The sequence below is a fragment of the Gopherus flavomarginatus genome, chromosome 3 (assembly GCF_025201925.1).
Source record: "Gopherus flavomarginatus isolate rGopFla2 chromosome 3, rGopFla2.mat.asm, whole genome shotgun sequence".
Taxonomy (NCBI): domain Eukaryota; kingdom Metazoa; phylum Chordata; order Testudines; family Testudinidae; genus Gopherus; species Gopherus flavomarginatus.
The window spans coordinates 151,347,141-151,361,290 of NC_066619.1; the positions used below are offsets into that span (position 1 = coordinate 151,347,141).

The 14,150-nt window shown below is 47.3% G+C and overlaps 1 protein-coding gene across 2 annotated transcripts; it reads right to left on the reverse strand.

Annotated features, from left to right (window-relative positions):
• Nucleotides 1-857: 857 nt before the first annotated feature.
• DCTN6 (dynactin subunit 6) lies at nucleotides 858-13,685 on the reverse strand. Of its 2 annotated transcripts, none has more exons than XM_050945081.1 (7): nucleotides 13,580-13,685; nucleotides 11,404-11,468; nucleotides 6,739-6,844; nucleotides 5,166-5,254; nucleotides 4,389-4,436; nucleotides 2,187-2,329; nucleotides 858-1,315 (listed from the first exon to the last, which is right to left on the reverse strand). In XM_050945081.1, the coding sequence occupies exons 1-7, from the start codon at nucleotides 13,600-13,602 to the stop codon at nucleotides 1,217-1,219; spliced, it is 573 nt and encodes a 190-aa protein (XP_050801038.1). In that variant the 5' UTR covers nucleotides 13,603-13,685; the 3' UTR covers nucleotides 858-1,216. The 2 variants fall into 2 exon arrangements, with proteins under 2 accessions (XP_050801038.1, XP_050801037.1); XM_050945080.1 differs by lacking the exon at nucleotides 13,580-13,685 and adding an exon at nucleotides 12,565-12,751.
• Nucleotides 13,686-14,150: the final 465 nt, after the last annotated feature.

Consider the following 14,150-nt stretch of genomic DNA (forward strand, 5'->3'; position numbering starts at 1 on the left):
GTCTCAGCTAAGGTTCTGTTCCAGGCTTTGGGCACTTTTCAATATTCACTCCTGAGGTCCTTCCTCTGAAGCCTCCATTGTTCCACAACTCCCTGTGAGTGCTGACACGGTTCAGTACACACACAGAACAGGGCTCCTTTTGTTTTAGAAACAGTGGCAGAACAACTCATTGATTATCGAATACACCATTTCCTGAACTAACTTCTTTCTAGTGTTCTAACACACCGGTTAACATAAAGGTATTAAATCGTCAATCAGAAAGGATTTGTGATGGGGTTTTGGTTCAGAAAGACTGAAAATTGAATGTTTTTGAAATTTCTGAAATCTATTTAAAACAAACAGCAGAAACCTTTCACCAGCCATTCTCCCCACCCCCCTGACTAGAAAAGGAGACGTCCTTGAGGCTCTGCCAGGCCATAAGAGTCAGAGCAGCAGCATCACAGTAAATAAATGGAGGAGCTGCCTCAAACACTGTACCTGCCTCTGGAAATTTTCACCACATGCGTCTGATGAAGTGGGTATTCAGCCATGAAAGCTTATGTTCCAATACGTCTGTTAGTCTATAAGGTGCCACAGGACTCTTTGCTGCTTTAGGCAAACTAAGTGCCTTTTCCACTACCACCACCACCCAGGGGGCAACGTCAGAGCTGAGACAAGAGCACAGGAGTTAATCTATTTAGACTATAAACTTTACTTAGATTATAATCTGTGGGCCCCTGGAGGTGCTAACATAACACCAGTAAATAAGACCCAGCATTACTGGCTCTCCCTGCTAGGCGAGGATGCCTCTAGTCATTCTGACGTTACTATTGCCTGAAAGTCTTCAAGATGAAATAGGATCATTAAAATGAAAAAGCTGGGAGGGTAACATCTTTATTAATAGCATAAAATAAGCTGTGAAATATTTTTTAATCATCTGTCCCTTTTGTGCCCCTTTGAAAGACAATTTCTGTCCTACATCACAGGAGTAACTGGGGATATCATTATCCAGAAGAAATTGTGTACAATATTATAACCAAGGCAACTGTCAATCAGACTTCAGAGCCAGATATTTTACTAAATATAAATAGTAAAAAAACAAAAAAAGTTCTCTCCCAATGGAACACATGAGGAAAGATCAGCTACCTCCCGTGCGTATGGAGTGCTAGAAATGGAGGGAAAATTCCCAAATCAATTCCTTTTGCCAATGAGAGAATGGTACTTGGGGGGAAAACTCTCAGCTCTTCGCAGGAGTAGATGTCATCTTCATGGTCTTCTTTAGATGATGATAATTTGGCAGGATTTTCATCAAGAAATCCAGCTGCAGTGTTTGTGGCTAGAAGGAACAACATATAATTAGACAAGCACTGGTAAGGGGTAAGAAACAAAGGCACGTTAAACACAGTGGAGTTGGCTCTGTAAGTCAGTCACCTAATTTAGACCCCAATCCTGCCCCAAGATCTGTATGGGCAGACTCCACTGATGCCACAGCACTCTAACCCAGTGCACGAGTCTGAGAGTGCTGGGCCAACTGTGGGACTGGCACCAATCTGTGTAAAGCCAAGGCACCTGGTCACTAACATGCTTTAGAGAGGTCGCGGGCCAAGGCCCTTGGATTACTATAACAGCACTGCAAGTTTTGGAGACCAAAGGATGGACTGTTAAACACAGGCATGTAAAGTGGCAGATGCACAGAACCTTAACCTGAGCGCACAAGGCAAATGTTTATGCTGTATTGGGCAGCTAGGGGGAGACACACTCCAGATATTTCCTAGGTGACAGGCCTTCAATGTCTGGCCCAGTGAATTCTGACATACTGTAAACCAACTGTATGGAAGGAAATTAAATTGAAGCTCCCAGTGAAGGACCAGAGTATAATTGGTTAAAAAGCTGTCAAAACGAAATGTGCTCTCAGAAGAGAAGGATAGTGAACCTCAAAGGGGGCCACTGGCTGCCCTGCCTGCTGCCCCAGAGGAACTATGCAGGGTTGCTACGGAGGGCCGTTCTTTGGAGTGACACGCTGTGTTTTCCTGCTGCAAGAAAGCTCTGCAAATCTGTCTCCCAGCTTTGCTTCCCCATCTTGGATCACATGTTTAGCAGCTCTTCTCTCTCCTGGGGTAGTGTGTCTGCTTCAGATGAATGGAAATGAACTGTGTGGCTCAGTGAGGAGCGGCAGACTGCATGCCCTGGCAGTACAAGATACCCACCTGTGGCCGTTCAGTCTGCACTCGGCGAAGGCACTTCGCGTCATAGATGACTGTGTTCTCCGGGATCACTTCATTTGTGTTGATGTTGCAGCAGGCCCCGATGACGCAGCCACTGGTCAGAATCACATTCCGACCAACAACGGCTGCAAAACAGAGAAAAAACCCTTGCCGTGGCTGGAAAGGGGAGGCAGAGACAATCAAAGCAACCAGAGTGCCTCGAGCCAGGACAGGCAATATTCACATACATTCAAACTGCCATCCTGGTCTCAAACACTCCTTTCGCTCGTCCAGCCCTCTCTATCCTGACTTCTACCAGCCTTCACGCCTGCTCCAAAGACTTGCCCCTCACCCTGTTCCCTTCACGTAACTGCACAGTGCTCGCACTTCCATGCTCTGGTCTCCCAAGGCAACTCAGCCACTTCCCCATCCGATTGTGCAGGAAAGCCTTCCCTGCGCTGCGACCCTGTCACAGATCCTCTATACAACATGCAAATCAAATCTAATGTATATCACTTCAGTCTCACAGGGAGGAAGCTGCATTCACAGTTACTGCAGAGCAGCTGTGTGTACACTCAGTGAATCAATAATCCTGTGAGGTGCACTCACTGCAGCACCCAAGAGGCGGAGTGCCACACAGCTGGCTTCATGCTATTTTTGAGCCCCTTCCATATCCTGGGCACAGCCCAACTGAATCTTCATTTCACTCCCACGTCTCCCTTGGGTACCAATCTCTGTTTCATATCTGTGCAATTATCAGGAGATGTGCTCCAGCAGCCTGCAGGCAACAGAAGTTTAGCTTTCATAGACTAGCATCCAAAAGTCAATGTCTTTAGAAAATTCACTCGAAACTCTTTTGATCCCAATTCAGTAGCTCTGCAGCAGGAACAGAAGCCACCGCTGCATTCGGTCCCTCTTCACCACTTTTAAGGCCAATTAAACGTTGCTTTCAAATTGCTGGGCTCTGTGCTTTCAAATGGGAACGTTGCTAATTGACTGGAATCACAGGGGTTAGAGATGGCATAAGCCATTCAATAACGTATGTCCACCACTCTGCAAGGGTAGGGGACAGTCCACTGGGAAAAAAGGTGTGGTGTTAACACCACCATTTTACAATTGTAGTGCAGACAAAGGCAGTTGTAGTTTTAACATATGCTGCTTGGTCAGCTTCCTGACCAGGGTTTACCTTGACCAGCTACCATGTTAAAAACCACATCTTTGCCCCTTTCCCTCCTACTGTGAACATGGCCTGAGAGAAGACTTAACAGATGCCAAACCAATGCTACACTAGATCAGGGATCTCAAACTCAAATCACCATGAGGGCCACATGAGACCCAAGGGCTGCATCGCTGAAACCTTTTCATGGAACGGTACAAAAGTATAGTCAAAAATGGGAAAAAAAAATGAAGGGTAATATAGTATGCTACTAAAAGTCAATGTATTAACTTTTTAAACTGTAATGCAAAGAGGGGTTTTAATATAATATAAACACCTGTAACTATCTCTTATGTGGTCAGTAACACTGATGACGATTTACACTAACAATCTATCAACATAGCCGTAACCGCAGGCACTTTTAAAAGTAACTATTCATACAAAATACGTTGCCACTTTTAACATTCTTCCCAACTGCTCACAGCAAAGAATCAGACATGCTGAACTTCATACCTCAGACTGCTCGTCTAGTCCATGAGGCCCCACCTCTTCCCACCCCTTCCTCACCCCCATTCCAACTCCTTGCCCAAAGTCCCCGCCCCAACTCCACCCTCTCCCTGCCCCTATTCCAACCCCTTCCCCAAATCCCCGCCCCGGCCCCGCCTCTTCTCCACCTCCTCCCCTGAGAGCACCGCATCCCTGCTCCTTCCCATGCCTCCTGGAAAGTCCTAAGCGCCGCCAAACAGCTGTTTGGCAGTGGCAAGTACTAGGAGGTAGACGGAAGAGCAGGGACGTGGTGTGCTCAGGGGGAGACATGGCGCGCTCAGAGGGGGAGCTTGGCTGCTAGCGGAGTCAGCGTCTATGGTGGGCCGCAGGAAATAAATGCGACCCGCAGGCTGCATGTTGGAGACCCCTGCACTAGATCTTACGCAACAGGCAAGTACATAAACCCCCTGGCTTTAACAGAACACAACATAATGTAACAGGCATCGAACCTCCCAAAGAAGTGTCTGATATTTCAGCATGAAGACACAATTAGTAACACTTACCTTTTGATTCAATTACATTGTTATCTCCCATTTTCATTGCTTGTGAACCTACAAGTTATAGTTAAAGAAAATATATAATTCTAAGCTCATATCTCAAATTCCCACCAACAAATACCCACATAACCCCTCCTTCAAAAACATAAGCCCACAACCCAGGAAGGAAAGTGTTCATGGACATATGTGTGTGTCCTGCACTGGTTTTCATTGCTTAGGCAGGACACTGAAGCTGTGACTATAGTATTCCAACACGCCATGCAGAAAGGCCTATAGTTACAACATGTGGGAAATTACTGCTGCCTAATATTTCAACTTTTTCTTTTTTGTTGCATTGAATCCAGAAGGATTTTGTGCTTCCTGTGTCCTGAAAGCTATAAAGCCCCCATGTTATTTCATATAAAGATGTGTGTTTTCAAATGACTAACTTCAGTTTCAAATTCAAACCACAAGAGTTGCCTTCTTCTGGCTGAACACAAATTGTCTCCAGATCCTCCAGTGCTGCAGACAAGAGCAGGTTGTGGCCAGTGCACATATTTGTTTTCCTTGTGGTTCTTCAAAGCCCCAAATTCTAACCCTTGTTCTCCCACTGACTTGTTGTGTTACCTTGGGCAAGTCACTTAACTCTTCTGTGTCCTTTTTTCCCCTCTGTAAAAGGGGAATAAAAGTTAGTTACCTCACAGGAATGGTATGACAGTCAGTTAACATTTGTACAGGGCTTTGAAAATATCAAATACTGACGTGTTCAAGTTTGCGTTTTACATCACTGCTTGGCAAGGATACAACAGCCAACTTCAAAAACATTATAGGTGCCAATGACCATTGGTTTTGCTTCCACTTCTTCCATGTCTGGTGAAATATTTTCAGGATATCTGCAAGAGGATTGAAGAATACATTTAGAACTTGACATTCGAAGGGTAGTGTCTCCTTAGAGATCAAGTGAAAGGAAAAAGTGTCCTTCCCTAGAATCTCTACAGCATTTTAGATTATTAAATCCTACTCATTTAATTGTAAATATAAGGTTGCTGGTTTACTTGTCCATTTCTCCCAGCCTGGACAATGAAGAGAGGCTAGTCAGTTTCTAGAGTCTCATGCAGTCACGGAATGCTGCAATGTTTAAGATATAAACAGAGCAGAGGAAGGAGTTAGTCTGAAGGAGAGCTGGAAAAATTAGAACTTTGAATAGCCACGGAAATATTTCTAATGAGCTTTGAAAGTTTTGTAAAATGTTGTCTTGACCTCAAGTCTGCTGTGAGGGTTGAGACGAACCTCAAATTCAACACAGCAAGCTCAAAGTCAATTTTTTGAATCTCAGTAATGATGAAATACTGAGAACACAGAGAGGGATGAAGAGGGCTGTTTCCTAATTCATAAACATCCTTATACTGCCTCTCAGAAAGGCTATTTAAGAGGGAAACAGAAAGTAGGCAATAGTAACTTATGGACCCCAGCTTTGCGACTGCTGCTGCACTACACTGCTATGAATCATAGAATATCAGGGTTGGAAGGGACCTTAGGAGGTCATCTAGTCCAACTCTCTGCTCAAAGCAGGACCAATCCCCAACTAAATCATCCCAGCCAGGGCTTTGTCAAGCCTGACCTTAAAAACCTCTAAGGAAGGAGCTTCCACCACCTCCCTAGGTAACCCATTCCAGTGCCTCACCACCCTCCTAGCGAAGGCAAAAGCTGCTCAAGCCCCGGCCCTACCTACAGGCCAGACAAATCTCAAGGAACGTGCTGCAACATTTTAAGCTAGCTATTTCAAAAGGATTGACCGTCTGGTTTTTGCGGTGAAGCTGAGGGAAGAATTTTGCAGGCAATTTTTTTTTTCTAGACAAAGTGACAAATGTATTTGACAAGCACAAATAGGAATAATTTGTGTTTCTAACACAGTGATGAAGGTTTCTCTCCCTCTCAGGCCATGTAAACATGACTTTGTGGCTGAGGAGGAGGGCAGACTAGGGTGTGCAGTAATAGCAGTACTGGGTTGAGAGAGTTTTAGGGACAAATGTTGCACTGAAACCTGGGCCATCTCTCTCCTGCCTCCAAATATTATAACTGGTTCCAAACAGCTAATACCGTGCAGCTGTGGCAAGCATCCCCACTTTTGATAAATAGATTAGAGTGATAGCTCAGAAGTCTCCAGTCCTCTGCTTCGGTCAGAACAGGTACAACACAGGAAGCCACAGCTGAGGCTTCCCACTCACTGCCCCAATCCGGAGAGACAAATTCTAGGGCTAAGAGATAATCTATCTTCTATGTTCTTTCAGTCCTGAGCCGCCTGCTGAGACTGCCAGTGATGGCATTAAACATAGATATTTGTGCCTTCAACAGCATTGTAAAGATTCTTACTAACCCATTTATGATCAATGTCTGCTCTTCTATGAGATTGCCTTCACCAATCACTATTGGTCCTGCTTCTGCAATGATTCGCGCTTTAGGGTGAATCACTGTCCTAGGTCCTGTGGAAACAAGATAAGCTTGTTACTAGCAGAATCTAAACAACTGATATTGCTAAAAATCAGAGAGAAGGCCCCAAGCGGGGAAATCATTTGAAGATTTGCATGTGTGCTTCAGCATCACAAGAATTCCAGAAACAAAGGAAAGGGACATGGACATGATTACTTGAAACACAGGAAAAATACATTTCAACTCAACTGAGAGGCAGGGTGGGCTTGTGGTTAAGGCACTGGCCTGGGACTAGATCTGCCTGTCTCCCTGTATGTCCTTGGACAATGAGTATCACCATTCAAGAATGTCAGAATTCAAAACAATCTAAATGTTAGAAACATTTCAGGCTGTGCTTCTCAAGTAAGAATGCCAAGCAATCTTAGCCCTGCTCCTATAGCTATGGCCTGAATAAATATCTCACACCACTATCTCCATCCAGAGTTTCATTTTATCAGTGACCCTAGGAAAGCTAGACTACTACAACCTGAACTGGGTAGTGGGTGGGCTATGTGAAACTCTCTGTGGTCAGACAAATACAAGATTCCTTCCTCTGCCCAAGTTTCTGATTGGCAAAAGCATACTGAAGGCAATAACTGCTCACTCTGTATTAGAGGTCTAATCCTGCCAAGCGACACACATAGAGAACTGAACCCTACAATTCCAATGGCCATTACGCACAGTGATGACATGTCTCCATATACAGGAGATGTGCGCAGTCCAGAAATTAAAGAACACGAGAAGAGCAAAGGCCAGGCACTGATCCTGCTTGCTGTTCTGCACATGCACAGGAATCTGCCTGCAGAAAAACTGGGTGGATTGGGGGCTTAGGACTAGAAATGTATATACATGAATCAAATGATAAAAGCAATGTTCTGTGATGCGCATTTTTGATACTCTGCAAGAAGAGCTGTTAGGCTGACATCTTGACAGGGCCAGAGTTCAGGGTTCGAGTTCTTGTTTGACAGTGCAAGCTTAATTCACCATTTCTTGGGTTTCCAATTTAAAACACAACAGGACCCCACTAATTCTTGACAGGCAGACTTCATGCAGATATGTGCATGCATCCTGAACTTTCAGTAAAGAAAGGCTTTCTGTGGGGAATTATACTATGTGAACTGTGGTACCATAATATAAAGAACAAAAAAAAAAAGAACTGAACTGTCACTCCTGCAAATGCTTACATGAGTTAATTTAAGCATGTGAATAGTCCAATGGATTTCAATAGGGCTGTGTGTAAATTATGCACGTGTGTATGAAAGGGGAGCCAGTTTGAAACCTACCACTTTTCTTCGAAATTGCGCTCTAGTCTAAAGGTCTGAGTAGCTCAGACTGTGAGGGCACTGCAAGTGGGTGCTCTGTGACAGAACATCTAATGCATCTCACAGAGGTAGATTGCATGGGGAAAAGCCAACTGCTGCAGAGGAGCATGTGGATCGGACACGGACTTCTCTTAGGGGAGAGTCTGATGATAGAGACACTATAGCGGCACTATACATGAAAGAAAATGTAGATTCAAATGAAGTAAATATCTTAAGCGAATCCACGTTACATAGAATCTCTATGGATAGAAATGTCATGCTCTAATAAAAATATAACATCGACCACCTGACCAGGACAGTAATAGTGATGATGAAATGCTAAGGGAAATTAGAGAGGCTATCAAAATTAAGAACCCAATAATAGTGGGGGTTTTCAATTATCCCCATATTGACTGGGAACATTTCACTTCAGGACGAAATGCAGAGATAAAATTTCTCGATACTTTAAATGACTGCTTCATGGAGCAGCTGGTACGGGAACCCACAAGGGGAGAGGCAACTCTAGATTTAATCCTGAGTGCAGCGCAGGAGCTGGTCCAAGAGGTAACTATAGCAAGACCGCTTGGAAATAGTGACCATAATAAACAACATTTAACATCCCTGTGGTGGGAAGAACATCTCAACAGCCCAACACTGTGGCATTTAATTTCAAAAGGGGGAAACTATACAAAAATGAAGGGGTTAGTTAAACAGAAATTAAAAGGTACAGTGACTAAAGTGAAATCCCTGCAAGCTGCATGGGTGCTTTTTAAAGACACCACAATAAAGGCCCAACTTCAATGTATACCCCAAATTAAGAAACACAGTAAAAGAACTAAAAAAGAGCCACTGTGGCTTAATAACCATGTAAAAGAAGCAATGAGAGATAGAAAGACTTCCTTTTAAAAGTGGAAGTTAAATCCTAGTGAAGCAAATAGAAAGGAGCATAAACACTGCCAAATTAAATGCAAGAGTGTAATAAGAAAAGCCAAAGAGGAGTTTGAAGAACAGCTAGCCAAAAACTCCAAAGGTAATAACAAAATGTTTTTTAAGTACATCAGAAGCAGGAAGCCTGCTAAACAACCAGTTGGGCCCTTGACGATCGAGATACAAAAAGAGCGTTTAAAGACGATAAAGTCATTGTGGAGAAACTAAATGGATTCTTTGCTTCAGTCTTCACGGCTGAGGATGTTAGGGAGATTCCCAAACCTGAGCTGGCTTTTGTAGGTGACAAATCTGAGGAACTGTCATAGACTGAAGTGTCACTAGAGGAGGTTTTGGAATTAATTGATAAACTCAACATTAACAAGTCACTGGGACCCGATGGCATTCACCTAAGAGTTCTGAAAGAACTCAAATGTGAAGTTGTGAAACTATTAACTAAGGTTTGTAACCTGTCCTTTAAATCGGCTTCGGTACCCAATGACTGTTAGCTAATGAAGTTAGCCAATGAAGTTAGCTAATGTAACGCCAATATTTAAAAAGGGCTCCAGAGGTGATCCCGGCAATTACAGACTGGGAAGTCTAAAGTTGGTACTGGGCAAATTAGTCAAAACAATAGTTAAGAATAAAATTGTCAGACACATAGAAAAACAAACTGTTGAGCAATAGTCAACATGGTTTCTGTAAAGGGAAATCGTATCTTACTAATCTATTAGAGTTCTTTGAAGGGATCAACAAACATATGGACAAGGGGGATCCAGTGGACATAGTGTACTTAGATTTCCAGAAAGCCTTTGACAAGGTCCCTCACCAAAGGCTCTTACATAAATTAAGCTGTCATGGGATAAAAGATAAGGTCTTTCATGGATTGAGAACTGGTTAAAAGACAGGGAAAAGGTATGAATAATGGTAAATTCCCAGAATGGAAAGGGGTAACTAGTGGTGTTCCCCAAGGGTCAGTCCTAGGACCAATCCTATTTAATTTATTCATAAATGATCTGGAGAAAGGGGTAAACAGTGAGGTGGCAAAGTTTGCAGATGATACTAAACTACTCAAGATAGTTAAGACCAAAACAAATTGTGAAGAACTTCAAAAAGATCTCACAAAACTAAGTGATTAGGCAACAAAATGGCAAATGAAATTTAATGTGGATAAATGTAAAGTGATGCACATTGGAAAAAATAACCCCAACTATACGTACAATATGATGGGGGCTAATTTAGCTACAATGAGTCAGGAAAAAGATCTTGGAGTCATCGTGGATAGTTCTCTGAAGATGTACACACAGTGCGCAGAGGCGGTCAAAAAAGCAAACAGGATGTTAGGAATCATTAAAAAGGGGATAGAGAATAAGACTGAGAATATATTATTGCCCTTATATAAATCCATGGTACGCCCACATCTCAAATACTGTGTACAGATGTGGTCTCCTCACCTCAAAAAAGATATTCTAGCACTAGAAAAGGTTCAGAAAAGGGCAACTAAAATGATTAGGGGTTTGGAGAGGGTCCCATATGAGGAAAGATTAAAGAGGCTAGTATTCTTCAGCTTGGAAAAGAGGAGACTAGGGGGAGATATGATAGAGGTATATAAAATCATGAATGATGTAGAGAAAGTGGATAAGGAAAAGTTATTTACTTATTCCCAAAATACAAGAACTAGGGGTCACCAAATGAAATTAATAGGCAGCAGGTTTAAAACAAATAAAAAGGAAGTTCTTCACACAGCGCACAGTCAACCTGTGGAACTCCTTACCTGAGGAGGTTGTGAAGGCTGGGACTATAACAGTGTTTAAAAGGGAACCGGATAAATTCATGATGGTTAAGTCCATAAATGGTTATTAGCCAGGATGGGTAAAGAATGGTGTCCCTAGCCTCTGTTTGTCAGAGGATGGAGATGGATGGAAGGAGATCACTTGATCACTGCCTGTTAGGTTCACTCCTTCTGGGGCACCTGGCATTGGCCACTGTCAGTAGATACTGGCCTAGATGGACCTTTGGTCTGACCTGGTATGGCCGTTCTTATGTGCCACTCCTGAGGTCTTCACTGTGTCAAAGGAAATACTGATAGCAGTGACACGAAGACAGAATTTATTGCACTAGTCTTCACTTCAGGCTAGATTTCCACCACAGAGGCGCAAGCATTCCACAGATAACTTACTGGGAAAACACATGGTCTTCTGTCACTAAATCCTGGGTAATTATTGACTACCAGAAAACTGAAGCTCCATACACTACCTTTCATTTTCAAAAGTACAGATTCAAATTCAATAGGGCAGTGCTTCTGGGGAAGAACAAGATAAAAGCAGCAGCATTGTAATCTCTCTTACCGATAGTTACATCTCCTCTGATTTCACTTTCCACACAGACAACAGCTCCAGGAGCAATCTTCACACTGCAACCAAAAATTAATATTAAAAGAAATAAATATAATGCTTTTTAAGGCCAAGAAAGAAGCCTAAGAAAGCTGGGTAGATCTGTACTAACGGATTCCATCCAACCTGCACCTACTCAACATTTTCACTGAGCTCCACAGTTCAGAAGATCATACATACATTTAAAGAGACACTTGAGCATCCCAATTTACAACTGTATAAACCAATGAGAAAAATCCTCAGGGCACTAAATGTGAATTTTTAAAATCTATCACTCTGCCAAGAAATGAAAGATAAAAATAGCGACTCTTTCTAGATTCATGAACACCTCTGTTTTGCATTTCCTCTCATCTCTGCAGCACTAACTAAACAGAGATGAGCCAAAAAGTCTGAGTCATGTGATCACAGGTAACATTTCATTCCCACACAAAGAAAGGAGACACTGAACTGCATTGAGATGGCACGGGAGACAGTAGTAGTATTTAATATTGATCAGACTCAGGTCTTGAGGTTATGTGATAATGCAGCACTTCAGCATCCACAGACAGGATGGGACAGGAAAGAAAGCGATAATGGACCTGAAACAAGTTCACATCTGCAGGCAGGACTGTGACCAGCCAAACAAAAGTATATGTACACAGTGTGTCAGGCCATGCAGTGGCACATCTCTGCTATTCCCCATCCCAACTTCTACCAAGATGGAGAATCTATATATACAGTTGGGAGTGGGGGTGGGAGGTTCAGGTGCTAACCTGTGGAATTTTAGAAAACCTACTGGAATTTCCTAGAGGATGGGTATCTAAGGACACTGAAAGGGAGCTTTTATGCAATAGCTGTGTATTCTCTCTCTTCCCCACACCCTACATGGGAGAGAGAGTGAGGTGTGACCGTCTCTTTCCTCCCCCCTTCACCTGGCAGGGGAAGGGAACAGCAGGCTGGGACAGATCTTTCTTTAGAGAAAGAGAAGCAGATGGGGCGCTCCCTGGCTAGGGCGCGTCTTCCTCCATCATCAGGAAAGGCTCGAAGCCCCAAAGTTTCTTCAACCAAACACCACCTCTCTTTGCCCGGCTTGCATTTCAGACACCCCTAACTCACAGGGCCAGCACTGCCACTTACTGAGAACTTTTCCCAGAGGACATTGGAAACATCTTTCGTTACAAGGCACGTTTCCCAGTCCCTTAATCATTCGCGTGGGTCGTCTCCGAAGCCTCCTGAATGCAGGAACAGCTTTCCTGAATGATGGACACCAGCCCCGGACACAAGGAAGACCCGGGGCTGCAGCCGGGGAGCGAGGCGGCCTGGGAGGGGGACCGGGGCTGCAGCCGCGGGGTGGGGAGGGGCGGCCCGGGAGGGGGGGCCGGGGCTGCGGCCGCGGGGTGGGGAGGGGCGGCCCGGGAGGGGGACCGGGGCTGCGGCCGAGGGGTGGGGAGGGGCGGCCTGGGAGGGGGACCGGGGCTGCAGCCGCGGGGTGGGGAGGGGCGGCCCGGGAGGGGGGGCCGGGGCTGCGGCCGCGGGGTGGGGAGGGCGGCCCGGGAGGGGGGGCCGGGGCTGCGGCCGCGGAGGGGCGGCCCGGGAGGGGGGGGCCGGGGCTGCGGCCGCGGGGTGGGGAGGGGCGGCCCGGGAGGGGGGGCCGGGGCTGCGGCCGCGGGGTGGGGAGGGGCGGCCCGGGAGGGGGGGCCGGGGCTGCGGCCGCGGGGTGGGGAGGGGCGGCCCGGGAGGGGGACCGGGGCTGCGGCCGAGGGGTGGGGAGGGGCGGCCTGGGAGGGGGACCGGGCTGCAGCGCGGGGTGGGGAGGGGCGGCCCGGGAGGGGGGGCCGGGGCTGCGGCCGCGGGGTGGGGAGGGGCGGCCCGGGAGGGGGGGCCGGGGCTGCGGCCGCGGAGGGGCGGCCCGGGAGGGGGGGCCGGGGCTGCGGCCGCGGGGTGGGGAGGGGCGGCCCGGGAGGGGGGGCCGGGGCTGCGGCCGGGCGGCCTGGGGGAGGCCAAGGGCTTCATCCGGGGAGCGCGACGGGGCGCAGCGGCCCGGGGCGTTACACTGGCAGGGCCAAGCTGGGGCCAGCGGCGGGTGTTTTCCCAGTGACGTGTCCCGGCCTCCAGCGCCCGCCCCGGGCCGGGGTGTCAGCGGCCCCCTCACCTGCTCTGCGTCCTATCCGCCATCTTCCCCGATCGGCCAGCGACTGCTCGACCTGCGCTTCGGGCGGGGGGGGGGGCTCTCGGCTTCAGGGCTCGATTGGCCTTCCTGGCCGAGAGGGGGGCGGGGCGGGGCCGGGGCGGCTCAGGGGGTCGTTCTGCGCGCTTGCGCCTACGTGGGAGTGGTCCCGCCCCTGGGCGGTGTGGGGATGGGGGCGGGGCTAGCCTAGCGCGTGGCCGGGCGGGGCGGTGCTGTGCTGTGCTGTGCTGGTTCCCGGAAGGGGGGCAGGCTGGGGGTCCCCGGCAGGGAGGGGCTGTGGGGATGCCCGGGAGGGGGGCAGGCTGGGGATCCCTAGCAGGGAGGGGCTGTGGGGATTCCCGGGAGGGGGGCAGGCTGGGGGTCCCCGGCAGGGAGGGGCTGTGGGGATGCCCGGGAGGGGGGGCAGGCTGGGGGTCCCTAGCAGGGAGGGGCTGTGGGGATTCCCAGGAGGGGGGCAGGCTGGGGGTCCCCGGCAAGGAGGGGCTGTGGGGATGCCCGGGATGGGGGGCAGGCTGGGGATCCCTAGCAGGGAGGG